Raw genomic sequence first — 24223 nt, forward strand, 5'->3', positions numbered from 1 at the left:
ACTGGTTATGATACAAATTATTTTACCGGTTATGATACAAGCAAGAGAAGAAGGTCATACGGACGTTAGGTTGAAAGGTGTGGAGTTTTTTGTTGAAAATCGTTTATTTGTTTACTATAATTACAATGGCAAAGTGAACAGTAATAAAAGGGAATAAGGTCGCTATAGCCCGTGATCTAGGGAATTCGGAGGAGAGTAGAGTTAACGCTAAGATGGTAGACAGAGAACAAAATTGGTGATAATACACTGATGATCAGGAATGTGACGATTCTGATGTGACGATGTGATGAATGTGACGCTCAAGAATGAGACCTATCACATTTACTATATGTAGTAAATGTGATAGGTTGAAATCGGAGAATGTTATTTGGTGAAGATTATTATTAGGATTGTTAAGTTGATGATTTGTGCGGTTCATATTCCTTCAGAATCAACTAGCTATAGTTGACAGGCGGATATTTAGGACATTTTGTAATCAGAAGTGTTTAAGTTTAAAAGGCTTTATAAGGATTGCAATTGTTATTTGACAATTGAGATTTACAAGTGAGATTTTGGAGAAGTGGATTGATCAATCACTGGCAGAGAAAAAAGGTAGGAATGATGAGAATATTCAAAGAAATTTGAATATTTATGGAAAAGGGGTAAGTAAGGACCAGAAGTGGAGGAAAAATAATTGGGGAATTAAAATTTTATATTTTTTGGACTGAGAAGCTATGAACTATTAATGGAATGTAGAGAAAGAATACAAAAAGCAAGGAGTTTGCATGTTTTGAATTTGTAAGTCCCAGTGTAATTGATTGCATTGTTGTTTATCTAAGGCTTTGATCGGCATATGGAGACTTTGGAGTCACTGAAAATGATAGGAATATTTCTGATAGTAACAGATTTGGTTTAATTAAGAAAAATTGATGTAGATTAAGTAGGGGAGGATTAGGTGGTTAAGAGCTTAGTCGAGAGATCAAGAGAACAGTTGAGAAGGAGTTGAAAGAAAGCCAGAGCAGTATAAAAATGGCCAAGTAGATGAAGGTTTAGAACAAATATGCCATTTTATACAGAGTTTAAAGACTTGTAGTCTAGCTAATAGAGTAGGAGAGAAACAGTAAAAGCAGAAGTGCGTTTTTAATGGTGAGTTTGAAGAAAAAATGGAAGTGGTCGAAGCACTAAGGAAGCTAAAAGAGAATAATGAAGTTTCATCTCTTCTTGTAAATCGATAGAAGCAGAGGGAATATATACAGAGACTTCGAAGTAAAAAGAGGGAGGAAGAAAAGTCAGGATCTTAGAAATTGAGAGATATTTTGTAACAAAGGAACAAAACAATTCTAGCAAGTAGTAGGAGGATCTGTTAACCCTCTTACAACAGTCAAAACTTTCGAGTAAAGACTCAAAACTGTGGGTAATCTCCTTCACATATGGAATAGTTTCTGTTTATTTTAGGTTTTAGTTTTGCCTCTTAGTTTCAGTCAGAAAAGCTTGTTTTGTCTTAAATTTCACCACATATTTGAACATATTTGAATAAAAATATTTGTTTCAATTCTTCACTGGACTAAATTAATTCACTCAATCACTCTACAAGTACAAAATATTTATACTAACTCACTGCTATGGTAAAAGACGAACTAAAGGTGAGTTAGAAGGGAACCGCATGCTTCGGTGGTGAGCTCTTGGTTCTGTCTCACCAGTTTTAGTCAAGGGACAAATTAATCCGTAACGGCTGCTAACATAACTATTTGAAAACCTTAAGGGTAAATACAAAAAAGTCTTGCCAACTTGTAATAATGGACGTAATTGTTTCTGTTATGAAGGAGGGGGGGGGGGTGGATTAGTTTTTAGACATTGAGGAGTATGCCAAGGACCACAAGAGGGCTGATTCTGGTGGTCATAGAGTCTAACTCCATGATCCTTCAGTTGGAATTAGAATAAGATCTAAGTATTTTCAAAAACCACACGGCTTTTCCGTGACATACAAATAACAGTTGAAATAAAGATAAATCCTTTTATTAGAAAGTGAAAAAAGGACAAAATCTCTGGATATTTCGATCACATACATAGTGATCGTCATATGATCGGAAGTTTATCTAGTGATGACGTTCACTGTGTATGTGATCAAAATATCCAGAGCTTTTGTCATTGTTTTTACGGTCTAATCAAAGTATTTATCCCTATTTGAACTGTTGTTTGAAAGAATGAATTCTGGAGAAAGTAGGATTTAATCTCTGATTTAACTTCATTTAGCTATGTTTAAGAAGAAATATTGGGTGCTATGATTATTTCTTTTGTTGTATTGCACAGCTGGTGGTAAAGAACTCTAAGCATGGATCATTACTTGTGCTAACAGTAACCAAGATTCCAGGAAAAGCAAAATAGAATATTTTACCAAAATTAGAAAATTTTGATAGCAGTATATACACTAAAAAATTTGCTTTTTTATGGTAATTAATTAAAAAAAAATTCCACAAAATAAGTTTTTCAAAGAAAAGTAAAGAACTCCATTAAACCAAAAATGAGCAAAATTAAAATCAAATAATCTACCAAGCGTGAAACTACCACAAGTCATCATCGATAAATAAATGAAACCCAAAACGAACAGAAATTACAATAAATAACGGAGTCAAACTCAAAACGAGCAGAAATTAACATGAGTTGGGCTCAAAACCCCTATACCTTCCCAAATCCAGACCATAATTTGATTGCTATACTGATGTTTAGTAATCAAAATGTTAATATTATTTGATTTACTAAAGCTATAAAAGTAAAAATATTTAAATTTTTTAGTAAAGTGCAAATTACGGTCTGGCCTTGGGAAGGCATAGGGGTTTTGAGCCCTACTCATGTTAATTTCTGCTTGTTTTCAGTTTGACTCGGTTATTTATTGTAATTTCTATTCGTTTTGAGCTTCATTTATTTATCGATGCTGATTTGTAATTGTTTCACGCTTGGTAGATTATTTGATTTTATTTTTACTCATTTTTGGTTTAATGGAGTTCTTTACTTTTCTTTGTTAAATTTATTTTGTGGAAAAAGTTTTTTTAATAAATCCCTGTTCGTTTTATATTGACATAGTTTTTTTAAGGAAAAAGAAAATAATACTTTAAATCTTGTAGGTTTTTTTAAGCCTTTATAGTTGGGCCTGCTATTTGTATGCTGGAGAAAATTTTTCAGAAATTTTTAACAACATAGACCCTCTTAAAATTTTGGACACAAATAGTAGGGTTTAATTTAGTTTCATACCTCCACTAGTTGAACTGAAATAGAAAACTTGATGCCATTCGCAAAAAAAAATCTGTTTACTTTCTTTGATAGCTTGGATACACTTACGCTATTTTGATTTGGTTAAATTTTAAAAGCAGAAGTAGCCCCGAAAGTTTGAGCATAATACCCTCAGTCGTTCTTGTGATACTGCTGAGATGCCTTATTGGCAATTAGCATTAACACAGTGCATTTTGATTTAATGTTAAGGCAGCATTTAGTTTTTAAACATAATGGGCAAATGGGAGGGTGGCGTGGGAGATGGACTAGTAGCCCTCCAAATCACTTTTGACTATTAAAAAGGGCATTATCCCTTTCTATCTTCAATCGAATGAATCCTTTTTGAAGTTCCTACGACATCTCCTTCGATAGGAAGTGCCCTGGTCTAAAAAAAAAAAAAAATAATAATAATACATTGTCGAGCCTTCCAATTACTTTCGACTATTAAAAAGGGCACTATCCCTTTCAATTTCCAATCGAATGAGCTCTTTTTGAGTTTCTACGACCATGATTTCTATAAACACCTTATATGCCCCCCGGGCATAAATTACAACCCTTGTCCGGAGGGCTGTGAGGGAGTTGTCATCCTCAAAGACCTAATTTCCAGAAATTTCAACTACGTTAAACAAAAATGGTGTCTTAAAATTTTGACTAGATGTATTTGGGGAAATGGTGGGCATGAGATTGGGCATTAGTTACTCTCCAATCACTTTCAACTATTAAAAAAGACACTAGCCCTTTCAATTTCCAATCGAATGAGCCCTTTTGAATTTTCTACTACAACACTTTCTATTAAAAAAAACCTTATATGCCCCCAGGGTATAACTTACAACCCTTGCCCTGAGGGCTGTGGGGGGAGTGACATCCTCAAAAACATAATTTAGGGACTTTTTAACTACGTCGAACAAAATGGCTATCTCAAAATTTTGATTGGATGTGTTTGGGAAAATGGTATGTGTGAAAGGGGTGTTAGTTATCCCCCAATCACTTTCGACTATTAAAAAGGGCAAAAACCCTTCTAAATTCCAATCAAATGAGTCCTTTTTGAAGTTTCTACAACATCACTTTCTAAAAAACCTTATATGCCGCCAGGGCATAACTTACAACCCTTGCCCCGAGGGCTTTGAGGGGGCTATCATCCTCAAAGAGCTAATTTCCAAAATTTTAACTACGTTGAACAAAATGACTATCTAAACATTTTGATTTGATGTGTTTACCATTTGAATCAGCACGGTCAAAGACCTAGTTATGGGAAGTTACAACCCCTCTCCCTTGAAAAACAAGGAAAATGACTTTTTTGCATGGGTAGCACTGATCAGAAAATGATTTTTTGCATGTGTAGTATGGGTAGCACCGATCAGGACATCATAGAGGGATGTATAAGAGCTCATTTGAACGGAAATTAAATTTACTAGTGCCCTTTTTAAGTGACCAAAAAAATTCAAGGGTAGGTAGCCTCCCCCCTCCCTGAAGGCCCCCTCCTCCCAGAGTCATCCAATAGCAAAATTTGAGATAGCCATTTGAAGAACAAAATTAAATACGGCTTCACTGATCTTTAAGTCAGAGAGATAAATTGATATTCTAACGAAACCATAATAGTGTAGCTGGGAACATTTTTGAGATTAAGAGTTTAACGCGGGAAAGGGTTTACTAGGAATTTCAAATGTGACAGCGCAGGGATGCCAAACGAAAGGAACACGCAGAAATTACGTTTAGGGATTATTTGGGCGAAACCGTTTTGAGACATTTTAGAAGATGATTTAAGCAAAACCGATTGAAGCATTTTAGAAGATGATTTTAGAAGATGATTTAGAAGAGGATTTGAGGGTGAAACTCTGTGGTCGTTATAATTCACAAGTTCCATTTGAACAGTGTTGCGAGGCCCCCTACCCCAACAACCCCCCTACCCCAACCCCAAAGTATCCCGACCCCCCTACCCCAACCCCAAAGGAACCCCTGGCCCCCCCAACCACAAAGGACCCCCCGGGACCCCAAAGGTCCCCCGGCATCCCAAAGGCCCCCGAGCCCCCATTCTTAAATATTTTTTAATTTGCGCATTATGAGAAAGAAAAGGGCCCCACCCCACCAACTTTTGACTCCCCCTCACAACATTAGAGTTTTGTCATGGTTTACCATGTCACAGTTACATTCTCTTGATTTTTTAAAGTTCATTTTTGATTTCTTTTGTTGAAATGTAAGAGTTGGAATATTTCAGTAGTATTTTGTCGTGGTTTACCTTGTCAAAGTTACATTATCTTAATTTTTCAAAGTTCATTTTGAATTTCTTTCGTTGAAACGCATGAGTTGGAATATTTCAGTAGTGTTTTGTTGTGGTTTACCATGTCGCAGCTACATTTTCTTGATTTTTCAAAGTTCAGTTTGAATTTCTTTCGTTGAAATGCAAGAGTTTGAATATTTAAGTAGTGTTTTGTTGTGGTTTTACCTTGTCACAGTTACATTCTCTCGATTTTTCAAAGTTCATTTTGGATTTCTATCATTGAAATGCAAGAGTTGGAATATTTCACTAGTGTTTTGTCGTCGTTTACCTTGTCAAAGTTTCATTCTCTTGATTTTTCAAAGTTCATTTTTAAATTTTTTCCTTGAAATGCAAGAGTTGGAATATTTAAGTAGTGTCTTATCGTGGTTTACCTTGTCGCAGTTACATTCTCTTAATTTTTCAAAGTTCATTTTGGATTTTTTTCATTTAAATGAATGAGTTTTAATATTTCAGTAGTGTTTTGTTATGTTTTACCTTGTCACAGTTACATTCTCTCGATTTTTGAAAGTTCTTTTGAATTTCTTTCATTGAAATGCAAGAATCGGATTATTTCAGCAGTGTTTCGTCATGATTTACCATTTCAAAGTTACATTCCCTTGATTTTCAAAGTTCTTTTTCGATTTCTTTCGTTGAAATGCAAGAGTTGGAATATTTCAGTAGTGTTTTGTCATGATTTACCTTGTCACAGTTATATTCTCTTAATTTTTTAAAGTTCATTTTGAATTTTTATCGTTGAAATGCAAGAGTTGGAATATTTCAGTAGTGTTTTGTTGCGGTTTACCTTGTGAAAGTTACATTCTCTTGATTTTTCAAAGTTCAGTTTGAATTTCTTTCATTGAAATGCAAGAGTTGGAATATTTCAGTAGTGTTTTGTCGTGAGTTTACCTTGTCACACTTACATTCTCTTAATTTTTCAAAGTTCATTTTGTATTTCTTTCGTTGAAATTCAAGAGTTGGAATATTTCAGTAATGTTTTGTCGTGGTTTATTTTGTCACAGTTACATTCTCTTGATTTTTCAAAGTTCATTTTTGGATTTCTTTCGTTGAAATGCAAGAGTTGGAATATTTCAGTAGTGTTTTGCCGTGGTTTACCTTGTCATAGTTACATTCTCTTGATTTTCATAGTTTATTGTGGATTTCTTTCGTTGAAATGTGTTTTGTTGTGGTTTAACTTGTCACAGTTACATTCTCTTGATTTTTCACAGTTCATTTTGATTTTTTTTCATTGAAATGAATGAGTTGGAATATTTCAGTATTGTTTTGTCGTGGTTTACCTTGTCACAGTTACATTCTCTGGATTTTTCAACGTTCATTTTGAATTGCTTTCATTGAAATGCAAGAGTTGGATTATTTCAATAGTGTTTTGTCGTGATTTAACTTAACACACTTACATTCTCTTGATTTTTCAAATTTCATTTTGGATTTCTTTCGTTGAAATGCAAGAGTTGGAATATTTCAGTAGTGTTTTGTCATGGTTTACCTTGTCACAGTTACATTCTCTTAATTTTTCAAAGTTCATTTTGAATTTCTTTCGTTGAAATTCAAGAGTTGGAATATTTCAGTAGTGTTTTATCGTGGTTTACCTTGACACAGTTACATTCTCTCGATTTTTCAAAGTTCATTTGAATTTCTTTCATTGAAATGCAAGAGTTGGATTATTTCAGTAGTGTTTTGCCGTGGTTTACCATTTCACAGTTACATTCGCTTGACTTTTCAAAGTTCATATTCGATTTCTTTCATTGAAATAGAATATTTCAGTAGTGTTTTGTCATGATTTACCTTGTCACAGTTACATTCTCTTAATTTTTCAAAGTTCATTTTGAATTTCTTTCGTTGAAATACAAGAGTTGGAATATTTCAGTAGTGTTTTGTTGTGGTTTACCTTATCACAGTTACATTTTCTGGATTTTTCAAAGTTCATTTTGAATTTCTTTTATTGAAATGCAAATGTTGGATTATTTCAGTAGTGTTTTGTCGTGGTTTACCTTGTAACAGTTACATTCTCTTGATTTTCAAAGTTCATTGTGGATTTCTTTAATTGAAATGCAAGAGTTGGAATATTTCAGTAGTGTTTTTTCATGGTTTACCTTGTCACAGTTACATTTTCTTGATTTTTCAAAGTTCATTTTGAATTTCTTTTATTGAAATGCAAGAGTTGGAATATTTCAGTAGTGTTATTTAGTGGTTTACCTTGTCACAGTTACATTCTCTTTATTTTCAAAGTTAATTTTGAATTTCTTTAATTGAAATGAAAGATTTGGAATATTTCAATAGTGTTTTTTTGTGGTTTACCTTGTCACAGTTACATTCTCTTGATTTTTCAAAGTTCATTTTGTATGTCCTTCATTGAAATGCATGAGTTGGAATATTTCAGTAGTGTTTTGTCGTGGTTTACCTTGTCACAGTTACATTCTCTTAATTTTTCAAAGTTCACTTTGAATTTCTTTCAATGAAATGCAAGAGTTGGAATATTTCAGTAGTGTTTTCTCGTGGTTTACCTTGTCACAGTTACATTCTCTTGATTTTTCATAGTTCTTTTTGGAATTTATTTCATTGAAATGGAATAGTTGGAATTTTTCACTAGTGTTTTGTCATGGTTTACCTCGTCACAATTACATTCTCTCGATTTTTCAAAGTTCATTTGAATATCTTTCACTGAAAAGGAAGGGTTGGAATATTTCAGTAGTGTTTTGACATGATCCACCATTTCACAGTTACATTCCCTTGATTTTTCCAAGTTTGTTTAGTATTTCTATCTTTTACATGGACGATCTGTACTATATAAGAAGTGTTTTTTTATGGTTTACCGTGTCATAGTTACATTCTCTTGATTTTCAAAGTTTATTGTGGATTTCATTCGTTGAAATGTGTTTTGTTGTGGTTTACCATATCACAATTACATTCTCTTGATTTTTCAAAGTTCATTTTGGATTTCTCTCGTTGAAATGCAAGAGTTTGAACATTTCAGTAGTGTTTTGTTGGGGTTTACCGTGTCACAGTTACATTCTCTTTATTTTTCAAAGTTCATTTTGTATTTCCTTCATTGAAATGCATGAGTTGGAATATTTCAGTAGTGGTTTGTTCGGTTTACCTTGTCAAAGTTACATTCTCTTGATTTTTCAAAGTTCACTTTGAATTTCTTTCAATGAAATGCAAGAGTTGGAATATTTCAGTAGTGTTTTGTTATGGTTTACCTTGTCACAGTTACATTCTCTTAATTTTTCAAAGTTCATTTTGATTTTTGTTTCATTGAAATGCAAGAGATGGAATATTTCAGTAGTGTTTTTTCGTCGTTTACATTGTCACAGTTACATTCTTTTGATTTTTCAACGTTCATTTTGAATTTCTTTCGTTGCAATGCAAGAGTTGGAATATTTCAGTAGTGTTTTGTCGTGATTTAACTTAACACAGTTACATTCTCTTAATTTTTCAAAGTTCATTTTGAATTTATTTCATTGAAATGCTAGAGTTGGAATATTTCAGTATTGTTTTGTCGTGATTTACAATATCGCAACTACATTCTATCGACGTTTCAAAGTACATTTTGGATTTGTTTCATTGAAATGCAAGAGTTGGAATATTTCAGTAGTGTTGTGTCGTGGTTTACCTTTTCACAGTTACATTCTCTTGATTTTCATAGTTCATTGTGGATTTCATTCGTTGAAATGTGTTTTGTTGTGCTTTAACTTGTCACAGTTACATTCTCTTGATTTTTCAAAGTTCATTTTGATTTTGTTTTCATTGAAATGCATGAGTTGGAATATTTCAGTAGTGTTTTGTCATGGTTTACCTTGTCACAGTTACATTCTCTTGATTTTTCAAAGTTCATTTTGAATTTCTATCGTTGAAATGCAAGAGTTGGAATATTTCAGTAGTGTTTCGTCGTCATTTAACTTAACACAGTTACATTCTCTTGATTTTTCAAAGTTCATTTTGGATTTCTTTCGTTGAAATGCAAGAGTTGGAATATTTCAGTAGTGTTTGTCGTGGTTTACCTTGTCGCAGTTACATTCTCTTAATTTTCCAAAGTTTATTTTGAATTTCTTTCGTGGAATGCAAGAGTTGGAGTGTTTTAATAGTGCTATATCGTGGTTTACCTTTTCACAGTTACATTCTCTCGATTTTTCAAGGTTCTTTTTAATTTATTTAATTGAAATGCAAAAGTTGAATTATTTCAGAAGTGGTTTGTCATATTTTACCATTTCATAGTTATATTCTCTTGACTTTTCAAAGTTTTTTTTCGATTTCTGTCGTTGAAATACAAGAGTTGGAATATTTCAGTAGTATTTTGTCATGATTTACCTTGTCACAGTTATATTATCGTAATTTTTCAAAGTTCATTTTGAATTTCTTTCGTTGAAATACAAGAGTTGGAATATTTCAGTAGTGTTTTGTTGTGGTTTACATTGTCACAGTTACATTTTCTTGATTTTTCAAAGTTCATTTTGAATTTCTTTTATTGAAATGCAAGAGTTGGATTATTTTAGTAGTGTTTTGTTGTGGTTTACCTTGTCACAGTTACATTCTCTTGATATTCAAAGTTAATTGTGAATTTCTTTCATTGAAATCGAAAAGATGGAATATTTCAGTAGTATTTTGTTACAGCTTATCTTGTCACAGTTATATTCTCTTGATATTTCAAAGTTAATTTTGTATTTATTTCATTGAAATGCAAGAGTTGGAATATTTCAGTAGTGTTTTGTTGTGGTTTACCTTGTCACAGTTACATTTTCTTGATTTTTAAAAGTTCATTTTGAATTTATTTTATTGAAATGCAAGAGTTGGATTATTTCAGTAGTGTTATGTCGTGGTTTAGCATTTCACAGCTACATTCTCTTTATTTTCAAAGTTCATTTTGGATTTATTTCTTTGAAATACAAGAGATGGAAATATTTTAGAAGTGTTTTCTTGTGGTTTACCTTGTCAGACTTACATTCTCTTGATTTTTCAAAGATCATTTTGATTTTCTTTCATTGAAATGCATGATTTGGAATATTTCAGTAGTGTTTTGTCGTGGTTTCCCTTGTCACAGTTAAATTTTCTTGATTTTTAAAGTTCATTTTGAATTTCTTTCATTGAAATGCAAGAGTTGAATTATTTCAGTAGTTTTTTGTCGCGGTTTACCTTGTCACAGATACATTCTCTTGATTTTTCTAATTTTTTTTTGTATTTATTTTGTTGAAATTCAAGAGTTGGAATATTTCAGTAGTGTTTTATCACGGTTTACCTTGTCACAGTTACATTCTCTTGATTTTTCGAAGTTCATTTTGAATTTGTTTCATTGAAATGCATGGGTTGTAATATTTCAGTAGTGTTTTTTCGTGATTTACCATTTCACAGTTACATTCTCTTGATTTTTCAATGTTAATTTTCGATTTCTTTCGTTGAAATGCAAGAGTTGGAATATTTCAGTAGTGTTTTGTCGTGGTTAACCGTGTCACAGTTATATTCTCTTGATTTTCAAAGTTTATTGTGGATTTCATTCGTTGAAATGTGTTTTGTTGTGGTTTACCTTGTCACAGTTACATTCTCTCGATTTTTCAAAGTTTATTTTGATTTTTTTTTTAATTTAAATGCATGAGTTGGAATATTCCAGTAGTGTTTTGTCGTGGTTTACCTTGTCACAGTTACATTCTTTTGATTTTTCAACGTTCATTTTGAATTTCTTTCATTGAAATGCAAGAGTTGGATTATTTCAGTAGTGTTTTGTCGTGATTTAACTTAACACAGTTACATTCTCTTGATTTTTCAAAGTTCATTTTGGATTTCTTTCGTTGAAATGCAAGCGTTGGAATATTTCAGTAGTGTTTTGTCGTGTTTTACCGTGTCACAGTTACATTCTCTTGATTTTCAAAGTTCATTGTGGATTTCTTTCATTGAAATGCAAGAGTTGGAATATTTCAGTAGTGTTTTGTAGTGGTTTACCTTGTCGCAGTTACATTCTCTTGATTTTTCAAAGTTCATTTTGGATTTCTTTCATTGAAATGCAAGAGTTGGAATATTTCAGTAGTGTTTTGTTGTGGTTTACCTTATCACAGTTACATTTTCTTGAGTTTTCTAAGTTCATTTTGAATTTCTTTCGTTGAAATGAAAGAGTTGGAATATTTCAGTAGTGTTTCGTTGTGGTTTACCTTGTCACAGTTACATTCTCTTGATTTTTCAAAGTTCATTTTGAATTTCTTTCATTGAAATGCATGAGTTGGAATATTTCAGTAGTGTTTTTTCGTGGTTTACCATTTCAGAGTTACATTCTCTTGATTTTTCAAAGTTCACTTTGAATTTCTTTCAATGAAATGCAAGAGTTGAATTATTTCAGTAGTTTTTTGTTGTGGTTTACCTTGTCACAGATACATTCTTTTGATTTTTCTAATTTATTTTTGGATTTCTTTTATTGAAATGCAAGAGTTGGAATATTTCAGTAGTGTTTCATTACGGTTTACCTTGTCGCAGTTACATTCTATTAATTTTTCAAAGTTCATTTTGAATTTCTTTTGTTAAAATGCAATAGTTGGATTATTTTAGTAGTGTTTTGTCGTGGTTTACCTTGACAGAGTTACATTCTCTCGATTTTTCAAGGTTCATTTTAATTTCTTTCATTGAAATGCAAGAGTTGGATTATTTCAGTAGTGTTTTGTCGTAGTTTACCATTTCATAGTTACATTCTCTTGATTTTTCAAAGTTCATTTTCGATTTCTTTCGTTGAAGTAGATGAGTTGGAATGTTTTAGTTGTTTTTTGTCATAATTTACCTTGTCACTGTTACATTCTCTTAATTTTTCAAAGTTGTTTTTGAATTTCTTTCTTTGAAATGCAAGAGTTGGAGTATTTCAGCAGTGTTTTGTTGTGGTTTACCTTGTCACAGTTATAATTTCTTGATTTTTCAAAGTTCATTGTGGATTTCTTTCATTGAAATGCAAGAGTTGGATTATTTCAGTAGTGTTTTGTCGTGGTTTACCTTGTCACAGTTACATTCTCTTGATTTTCAAAGTTCATTTTGGATTTTTTTCATTGAAATGCAAGAGTTGGAATATTTCAGTAGTGTTTTGTCATGGTTTACCATCTCACTGTCACATTCTCTTGATTTTTCAAAGTTCATTTTGGATTTCTTTCGTTGAAATGCAAGAGTTGGAATATTTCAGTAGTGTTTTATCATGGTTTACATGTTCATTTTGTATTTCTTTCTTTGAAATGTAAGAGTTGGAATATTTCAGTAGTGTTTTGTCGTGGTTTACCTTGTCACAGTTACATTCTCTTAATTTTTCTAAGTTCATTTTGAATTTCATTCATTGAAATGCAAGAGTTAGATTATATCAGTAGTGTTTTGTCGTGGTAGGTTAGGCTAGATCAAGTTAGGTTAGGTTAAGTTAGGTTAAGTTAACCTACGTACGTGCGCGTACGTAGGCTAACCTAACTTAATCTAACCTGATCTAGCCAAACCTAACCTAACCTAACCATACTCGCCGGAAAATCCCCCCATGTCGTCTTTGTACCATGCTTTAGTTAGGTTAAGTTAGCTTATCATGAGCGCTCATGATCAGTTAACCTAACCTAACCTAACTTAAACATGGAGAAACGTTTACTAGCTAACCTAACCTAACTTAGCTAACCTAACATAACTTAGCTAACCTAACCTAAACAACACCAACCCTGACATGTAAACAAATATCAGACATAGAAACAGATAAAGACATGCACTTTAGACATTCAAACCAACAAAACCAAATTCTTGGACTTTTAAAAAACCACCCCAGATACAAAACCTTAGTGAAATATTCCAACTCTTGCATTTCAACGAAATAAATCTAAGATGTACTTTGAAAAATCAAGAGAATGTAATTGTTACAAGGTAAACCATGACAAAACACTACTGAAATATTCCAACTCTTACATTTCAATGAAACAAATCCAAAATGAACTTTGAAAACTCAAGAGAATGTAACTGTGACTAGGTAAACCATAACAAAACACTACTGAAATATTCCAAATCTTGCATTTCAATGGAAAAAATTCAAAATGAACTTTGAAAAATCAAGAGAATGTAACAGTGACAAGGTAAACCACGATAAAACACCACTGAAATATTCCAACTCTTACATTTCAACGATAGAAATTCAAAATGAAAGGTTTTCAAAATGAACTTCGAAAAATCAAGAGAATGTAACAGTGACAAGGTAAACCACAACAAAACACTACTCTTGCATTTCAACGAAAGAAATCCAAAATGAACTTTTAAAAATCGAGAGAATGTAACTGTGACTAGTTAAACCACATCAAAACACTATTGAGATATTCCAACTCTTGCATTTCAACGAAAGAAATCCAAAATAATCTTTGAAAAATCAAGAGAATGTAAGTGTGACAAGGTAAACCACGGGAAAACACTACTGAAATATTCCAACTCTTGCTTTTCAATGAAAAAAATTCAAAATGAACTTTGAAAAATCAGAGTGTAACTGTGACAAGGTAAACCACGACAAAACACTACTGAAATATTTCCGACTCTTGCATTTCAACGAAAGAAATCCAAAATGAACTTTGAAAAATCAAGAGAATGTAACTGTGACAAGGTAAAGCACAACAAAACACTACTGAAATATTCCAACTCTTGCATTTCAATGAAAGAAAACCGAAATGAACTTTGAAAAATCAAGAGAATGTAACTGTGACAAGGTAAACCACAACAAAACACTACTGAAATATTCCAACTCTTACATTTCAATAAAAGAAATCCCAAATGAACTTTGAAAAATCAAGAGAATGTAAGTGTGACAAGGTAAACTACAACAAAACACTACTGAAGTATTCCAACTCTTGCATTTCAATGAAAGTAATCCATAATGAACTTTGAAAAATCATGAGAATGTAACAGTGACAAGGTAAAGCACAACAAAACACTACTGAAATATTCCAACTCTTGCATTTCAATGAAAGAAAACCGAAATGAACTTTGAAAAATCAAGAAAATGTAACTGTGACAAGGTAAACCACGACAAAACACTACTGAAATATTCCAACTCTTGCATTTTAATGAGAGAATTTCAAAATAAACTTTTGAAAAATCAAGAGAATTTATCTGTGACAAGGTAAACCACAACAAAACACTACTGAAATATTCCAACTCTTGCATTTCAATGAAAGAAATTCAAAATGAACTTTGAAAAATCAAGAGAATGTAACTGTGACAATGTAAACAATAACAGAGCACTACTGAAATATTCCAAGTCTTGCATTTCAAGGAAAGAAATTCAAAATGAATTTTGAAAAATCAAGAAAATGTAACTGTGACAAGGTAAACAACAACAAAACACTACTGAAATATTCCAACTCTTGCATTTCAACGAAAGAAATCCAAAATGAACTTTGAAAAATCAAGAGTATGTAACTGTGACAAGGTAAACTATGATAAAACACTACTGAAATATTCCAACTCTTGCATTTCAATGAAAGAAATCCACAATGAACTTTGAAAATCGAGAGAATGTAACTGTGACAAGTTAAACCACGAAAAAACACTACTGAAATAATCCAACTCTAGCATTTCAATGAAAGAAATTCAAAATGAACTTTGAAAAATCAAGAAAATGTAACTGTGTAGACCACAACAAAACACTACTGAAATATTCCAACTCTTGCATTTCAACGATAGAAATTCAAAATGAAATTTGAAAAATTAAGAGAATTTAACTGTGAAAAGGTAAACTACTACAAAACACTAATGAAATATTCCAACTCTTGCATTTCAATGAAATAAATTCAAAATTAACTTTTGAAAAATCAAGAGAATGTAACTGTGACAACGTAAACCACGACAAAACACTACTGAAATAATCCAACTCTTGCATTCCAACGAAAGAAATTCAAAATGAACTTTGAAAAATCAAGAGAATGTAACTGTGACAAGGTAAACTATGATAAAACACTACTGAAATATTCCAACTCTTGCATTTCAATGAAAGAAATCCAAAATGAACTTTGAAAATCGAGAGAATGTAACTGTGACAAGTTAAACCACGAAAAAACACTACTGAAATAATCCAACTCTAGCATTTCAATGAAAGAAATTCAAAATGAACTTTGAAAAATCAAGAGAATGTAACTGTGACAACGTAAACCAGGACAAAACAGTACTGAAATAATCCAACTCTTGCATTTCAATGACAGAAATTCAAAATGTTCTTTGAAAAATCAAGAGAATGTAGCTGTGACAAGGTAAACCACAACAAAACACTACTGAAATATTCCAACTCTTGCAGTTCAAGGAAAGAATTTCAAAATGAACTTTGAAAAATCAGGAAAATGTAACTGCGAGACGGTAAAACACAACAAAACACTACTGAAATATTCCAACTCTTGCATTCCAAAGAAAGAAATTCAAAATGAACTTTGAAAAATCAAGAGTATGTAACTGTGACAAGGTAAACTATGATAAAACACTACTGAAATATTCCAACTCTTGCATTTCAATGAAAGAAATCCACAATGAACTTTGAAAATCGAGAGAATGTAACTGTGACAAGTTAAACCACGAAAAAACACTACTGAAATAATCCAACTCTAGCATTTCAATGAAAGAAATTCAAAATGAACTTTGAAAAATCAAGAAAATGTAGCTGTGTAAATCACAACAAAACGATACTGAAATATTCCAACTCTTGCATTTCAAAGAAAGAAATTAAAAATGAACTTTGAAAAATTAAGAGAATGTAACTGTGAAAAGGTAAACCACGACAAAACACTACTGAAATAATCCAACTCTTGCATTTCAATTAAAGAAATTCAAAATGAACTTTTGAAAAATCAAGAGAATGTAACTGTGACAAAGTAAACCACAACAAAACACTACTGAAATATTCCAACTCTTGCATTTCAACGATAGAAATTCAAAATGAACTTTGAAAAATTAATAGAATGTAACTGTGACAAGGTAAACTATGACAAAACAGTACTGAAATATTCCAACTCTTGCATTTCAACGAAGGAAATCGAAAATGAACTTTGAAAAATCAAGAGAATGTAACTTTGAAGTGGTAAACCACGACAAAACACTACTGATATAATACAACTCTTGCATTTCAATGAATGAAATTCAAAATGAACTTAGAAAAATTAAGAGAATGTAACTGTGACAAGGTAAACCATGACAGAACACTACTGAAATATTCCAGCTCTTAAATTTCAACGAAAGAAATTTAAAATGAACTTTGAAAGATCAAGAGAATGTAACTTTGACTTGGTAAACTATTGAAACTACTGAAATATTCCAACTCTTGCATTTCAAAGAAAGAAATCCGAAATGATCTTTGAAAAATCAAAAGAATGTAAGTGTGACAAGGTAAACCACGAAAAAAAAAACAGCACTGAAATAATCCAACTCTTGCAGTTCAAGGAAAGAAATTCAAAATGAACTTTGAAAAATCAATAAAATGTAACTGTGAAAAGTTAAAACAAGACAAAAAAATATTTAAATATTCCAAATCTTTCATTTCAAAAAAATAAATTCAAAATGAACTTTGAAAAATGAAAATAATGTAACTACAACAGGGTAAATAATGTCATAACACTACTGAAATAATCCATCTTTTGCAATTCAATGAAAGAAATTCACAATGAACGTTAGAAATCAAAGGAATGTAATTGCGACAAGATAAACCCCAACGAAACACTTCTGAAATAATCCAACTCTTGCATTTTAATGAAAGAAATTAAAAATGTACTTTGAAAAATCAAGAAAATGTAACTGTGACAAGGTAAACCACAACAAAACACTACTGAAATATTCAAACTCTTGCATTTCAACGAAAGAAATCGAAAATGAACTTTGAAAAATCAAGAGAATGTAACTGTGAAATGGTAAACCACGACAAAACACTACTGAAATAATCCAACTCTTGCATTTCAATGAAAGAAATTCAAATGAACTTTGAAAAATCGAGAGAATTTAACTGTGTCAAGGTAAACCACGACAAAACACTACTGAAATATTCCAACTCTTGCTTTTCTACAAAAGAAATTCAAAATCAACTTTGAAAAATCAAGAGAATGTATCAGTGACAAGGTAAACAACAAAAATACTCTTCTGAAATATTCAAACTCTTGCATTTCAACTAAATAAATTCAAAATAAACTTGGAAAAATCAAGAGAGTGTAACTGTGACAAGGTAAACCACAACAAAACACTACTGAAATATTCCAACTCTTGCATTTCAATGATCGAAATTCAAGATGAACTTTGAGAAATTGAGAGAATATAACTGTGACAAGGTAAACCACAACAAAACACTACTGAAATATTCCAACTCTTGCATTTCAACGAAAGAAATTCAAAATGAACTTAGAAAAATCAAGAAAATGTAACTGTGACAAGGTAAAACACTACTGAAATATTCCAACTCTTACATTTCAATGACAGAAATCCACAATGAACTTTGAAAAATCAAGAGAATGTAACTGTGACAAGGTAAACCATGACAAAACACTACTGAAATATTCCAACTCTTGCATTTCAACGATAGAAATTCAAAATGAACTTTGAAAAATTAAGAGAATGTAACTGCGACAAGGTAAACCACGATAAAACACTACTGAAATATTCCAACTCTTGCATTTCACGAAAGAAATCCAAGATGAACTTTAAAAATCAAAAAAATGTAAATATGACAAGATAAACCACGACAAAACACTACTGAAATATTCCAACTCTTGCATTTCAACGAAAGAAATCCAAAATAAACTATGAAAAATCAAGAGAATGTAACTGTGACAAGGTAAACCACGACAAGACACTACTGAAATATTCCAACTCTTGCATTTCAACGAAAGAAATTCAAAATTAACTTTGAAAAAACAAGATAATGTAACAGTGACAAGGTAAACAATGACAAAACACTACCGAAATATTCCAACTCTTGCATTTCAATGAAAGAAATCCAAAATGAACTTTGAAAAATCAAGAGAATGTAACTGCGACAAGGTAAACCATGACAAAACACTACTGAAATATTCCATCTCTTGCATTTCAATGAAAGAAATCCACAATGAACTTTGAAAATCAAGAGAATGTAACTGTGAGACGGTAAATCATTACAATGCACTACTAAAATATTCCAGCTCTTGCATTTTAACGAAAGAAATAGAAAATGAACTAGGAAAATCAAGAGAATATAACTATGATAAGGTAAACCACGACAAAACACTATTGAAATATTACAACTATTGCATTTTAATGAAAGAAATTCAAAAGAACTTTGAAAATTCGAGAGAATGTAACTGTGTCAAGGTAAACCACAACAAAACACTACTGAAATATTCCATCTCTTGCATTTCAACGAAAGAAATTCAAAATGATATTTGAAAAATTAAGAGAATGTAGCTGTGACAAGGTAAACCATGACAAAACACTACTGAAATATTCCAACTCTTGCTTTTCAATGAAAGAAATTCAAAATGAACTTTGAAATATCAAGAGAATGTAACTGTGACAAGGTAAACCGCAACAAAACACTACAGAAATATTCCAACTCTTGCATTTCAATGAAAAAAATTCAAAATGAACTTTGAAAAATCAAGAGAATGTAACTGTGACAAGGTAAAGCACAACAAAACTTTACTTAAATATTCCAACTCTTGCATTTCAACGAAAGAAACCCAAAATGAACTTTGAAAAATCAAGAAAATGTAACTGTCACAAGGCAAACCCCAACAAAACACTACCGAAATATTCCAACTCATGCATTTCAACGAAAGAAATTCAAAATGAACTTTTAAAAATTAAGAGAATGTAACTGTGACAAAGGTAAACCATGACAAAACACTACTGAAATATTCCAACTTTTGCATTTCAGCGAAAGAAATCTAAAACGAACTTTGAAAAATCAAGAGAATGTAACTGTGACATGGTAAACCATGACAAAACACTAATGTTGGGAGGAGGAGTCAAAAGTTGGGGGTTGGGGCCCTTTTGTGTCTCAAAATGCGCAAATTAAAAAAATTAAAAAATGAGGGCTTGGGGGGCCTTTGGGGCACCGGGGGACCTTTGGGGGCCCGGGGGGCCCATTCTGGTTGGGGGGGGGGGGCCGGGGGGTTCCTTCGGGGTTGGGGTAGGGGGGTCGAGGTCATTTGGGGCTGGGGTGGGGGGTTGTTGGGGTAGGGGGCCTCACAACACTGTTCAAATGGAACTTGTGTATTATAACGACCACAGAGTTTCACCCTCAAATCCTCTTCTAAATAATCTTCTAAAATCATCTTCTAAAATTCTTCAATCAGTTTCGCTTAAATCATCTTCTAAAATGTCTCAAAACGGTTTCGCCCAAATAATCCCTAAACGTAATTTCTGCGTGTTCCTTTTGTTTGGCATCCCTGCGCTGTCAAATTTGAAATTCCTAGGAAACCCTTTCCCACGTTAATCTCTTCATCTCAAAAATGTTCCCACCTAAACTATTATGGTTTCGTTAGTAAATCAATTTATCTCTCTGACTTAAAGGTCAGTGAAGCCCCATTTAAAAATATAATTTCTATCTTTTTAGACTCCCGTATAATTCTCTTCCCCTAAGTTAAGCCATATGCATCCCCCTCTGCATCTTAACCATCAAACAGAACGAAACCATGAAACATATATCAAAGTGAGAAAAATCCTGGTTTTTCATTCTCACTGAGAAAAACCATAAAAACATGCATAAATTGCTGTTGACATCCAAGAAACATCCTTCAATTGTTGTTGACATCCAGGAAAGTGAGAAAAATTCTGTTTTTTAATTCTCAGTGACAAAAACCATAAAAACATGCATAAATTATAGCCCGTCAGCATTAGACTAAATTGTACATGGCAGCAGGGGTGACTCGTGGGGCTGGTACCCCCTCTCTACTAATATCCCGGATGCGTATTTTTTTCCAGGGGTGATCGTATCGACCCAGTGGTCCTAGAATATCGCGAGAGGGCTCATTCAAACGAAAATTAAAAGTTCTAGTGGAATTTTTATGTGACCAAAAAATTGAAGGGTAACTAGGCCCCTACCACACTCATTTTCCCCCAAATTTACCCATCATCATTGCGTCAGCCAGTTTCCTGCCATTTTAACAGAAATAGCTAGTGATCAACATTTTTGAGATAGCCATTTTGTTCAGTATACTTGAAAAACCTAAAAACTACGTCTTTGAAGATGACTTAATCCCCCACAATCCCTGGGGGAAGGGCTGCAAGTTATGAACGTTGTCCATTGTATTGGTTATTGAATACTTTACCCGGTATTGAATACATATAGTATTGGTTATTGGGAAGTATACAGACGTTTCCAGGGGGGATTTTTTCTGTCGGGGGGAGATTTCCCAGCATTATCTAAAAAATGATCAGAAATGAAATTAAAAAAACAAGTGTTTTCAACTGAACAGAACAGAAATTATTACGTATTTGAGAAGGTTCGCCCCCTCGTCAATACTTTGCTCCTTACGCTAAATGTTATATTAAGTCTTGAAAATCACTGTACCTTAAAATCAAATTTAGAATATTTATTTTATATTTTATTTGAAAACCACTCCACCACGACTGGACTATATTTCAATACTAAAATAAAAAAAAATGTTTTAAATACACTTGGTTTCAGTAATACGCAAATGAAGTAATAGCCTTTTGAAGGTTTACGAGGGTTTTTGTTTTTGGTATATATATATACACACACACATATATATATATATATATATATATATATATATATATATATATATATATATATATATATATATATATATATATATATATATATATATATATATATATATATATATATATATATATATATATATATATATATATATATATATATATATATATATATATATATATATATATATATATATATATATATATATATATATATATATATATATATATATATATATATATATATATATATATATATATATATATATATATATATATATATATATATATATATATATATATATATATATATATATATATATATATATATATATATATATATATATATATATATATATATATATATATATATATGTATATTGTGACAAAAGTCAAACTTTGGCATAAAAAGCGATTGTTGAAGAAGGGGAGCCCCTCCTGTACGCAAAGAATTTTGAAGAGGCACGGGTCGGTACTGTGCTATATGCGGGGACTGGGAAGCAGGGACCTCCGCGTAATCGTCACCTCCCGGGAAGCCACCTCCGCGTACTCTCAGAGTAGCCGCGTGGCCTTGAAGGCTACGAAGTTTTTAGCTTTGGTTCAAGAAATTTATGTTTGTTTTTCTGCTTCAACACAATGGCGGAATACTTTTAAACAACATTTAACTAACTTAACGCTCAAGCCCCTTTGTGAAACCAGACGGGAAAGTCAAATAGATGCTCTTGTACCTCTTCGATATCAACTGGGTGATGTTCATAACGGTTTAATGGACATTTATGAAGATCGCTCTTTAAATGGGTCAACAGGTAACAACTCGCGCGTGCAGGCTTTAGGTCTGGCAAAAAATATTGAAAAATTAAATTTTGTTGTAAGTGTAGTCTTATGGGACAGAATACTTTTTGAAATCAACATAACAAGTACGCAGTTACAGTCCAAACAATTTGATTTGGCTGCTGCCAAAGATCAACTAAGCAATACTAAATTGTACTTACAAAGGTTACGTTGTGACGATGGCTTTGGAAGTATTCTAGTTGAAGCTAGAGGAGTGGCAGAGGAGTTAAAAATTCAACCAACATTTGAAACAGAAACCCTGCCAACTCGGTTGAAAAAAAAGAAAAAACAGTTTGATTACGAAGCGGATGATGAACCTTTGTTATCCCCTCAAGAACACTTGAAAGTCAATTTCCATTTTGCAATTCTCGATACTGCAGTTTCTTCTCTGGATGAAAGATTTCAACAGTAAGACGATATTTGTTCTACATTCGGGTTTCTCTACAATATATCCAAGGTAAATGTCGCAACAACAAAGTCCCTGATGGACGATTGTGTGAATTTACAACATTTCCTCTCAAACAATGAAGCTAAAGATATTGAAAGCCACGAACTTTGCAATGAAGTTCAAGCCATTACCCAAGAACACAAATCCAGAAGGTGTCCTTAACTTCATCATAAGCAATGGCCTTAAAGATTGTGCCCCAAATTTGTCCAAGGCTTTATGGATTTTGCTGACTCTGCCTGTTTGCTAGTGGTGAGCTTAGTTTTTCAAAATTAAAATGAATTAAAACTCATATGCGATCCACACATGACGCAAGAAAGGCTTCAAGCACTAGCCGCTCTATTAGTTGAACAAGACTTGGCAAGAGACATCGACTTGAACAAACTGGTGACTTCTTTCACAAACATGAAATTAAGAAAAATAAAATTGTGAACTGTAAACCTTCTTTCTGTTGACTTTTCACTTTTAAGTTTTCCCTATAATCTATGTAAACCTTTAGAATTAATTATCTCTTCTGCAGAATTATCGGTTTTCTTTGATAAGTTCCTATTATTTACCTAATGAAATAAATACTCTGACACTAAGGGTTTCGCGTATAATTATCTATCATAATTATGGTTGTACTAGCAGCCCCGCAGGTTAGATTTGTATTTGCATTATCTAATTTGGGATTGTGTGTGTAAATTAATGTAAGTCTCGTTCAGTACCAAAAAAAGCATAAGAAGTGGTGATAGTACTTATGCATTATAACTAAACCAGCACTATACACTGTACAGGGAAACCAGACAAACGGGTATTTGCTAGAATTTGCTAGATAATTTGCTAGAGATTGATGGCAAAGCGTGGTTTCTCATTGAGTTTACAATAGTTAAACGATTGTTTTTTGGGGCTTACGGGGGGGGGGTACCTAAGTTAGGTTACGTATTTGATATATTTTATGCTTACCCCCACCCCTCTAATGTGCAAATATATAGCCAAAATTTGTTTCTAAACTATTATATATTCATCCTATTTTATTTCACTAGCATTAACCAAACTTGACTTCTTTCGTGTATAGTGGTGGTTTAGTTATAATGCATAAGTACCATAGTGATTTTGGGTAACGGTTCAATTGAGCTTGAAAATGGAAACAAATAATCTAATTGTTGGGGGGGGGGGCAAATAAATATCTTGCATAGGGTGGCAGGATAGGTTGCGCTGGCCCTGGTTGTGGGAAGTTATGCCGCCTTCAGAGGTATAGTGACTGGACCTTTCAACTATGCTGAATCATATGGTTCTATGAGATTTGAAGCTCTACCAATTATTTTTCTGACGTGCTGAGCTTGATGATGTAATTTATATCAAGATTCATTGACTTTTTGGCGGTATTTCCCCCTTTTTCAAAAATACGGCATATATTATATTCTCAGGGCCGTAGCTTTTGACGGGTAGCATTGAACTTAATGATATTATCATACTTGGAATCCACATAAAGAGCCTGTTCTTGTAGAAAAGTAGATTCAACTCATTTCAAACTAAAAATATATTTCCTTATGTTTATATTAACTTTTTAAACTCAAAAAGACAATTAGCATCCACCTTTTTCTGTCATAATTGCAATATTTGAATTGAATTTATACTTAACATATTACTTTTAATGGTCCCATGGTCAAATTTAATATGAAATTCAAAAACTTTCAATCTACTGTTGAAGTTCAAAACAAGTTGATTAATATAACCTAGTTGCGTCGAAAATTAAATTTTTCTACTGAAAAGTGCACAAATCTTAATAA

The 24223-nt window shown here is 32.2% G+C and overlaps 1 protein-coding gene across 1 annotated transcript; it reads left to right on the top strand.

Moving 5' to 3' along the window:
* The first annotated feature begins 21659 nt into the window (after positions 1 to 21659).
* On the top strand, positions 21660 to 22418 carry LOC148943736 (uncharacterized). Its single transcript, XM_089101217.1, has one exon. The coding sequence runs from the start codon at positions 21660 to 21662 to the stop codon at positions 22416 to 22418; it is 759 nt and encodes a 252-aa protein (XP_088957343.1).
* Positions 22419 to 24223: the final 1805 nt, after the last annotated feature.

The sequence above is a fragment of the Artemia sp. Qi Xiang Cuo genome, chromosome 15 (assembly GCF_049724085.1).
Source record: "Artemia sp. Qi Xiang Cuo chromosome 15, ASM4972408v1, whole genome shotgun sequence".
NCBI lineage: Eukaryota > Metazoa > Arthropoda > Branchiopoda > Anostraca > Artemiidae > Artemia > Artemia sp. Qi Xiang Cuo.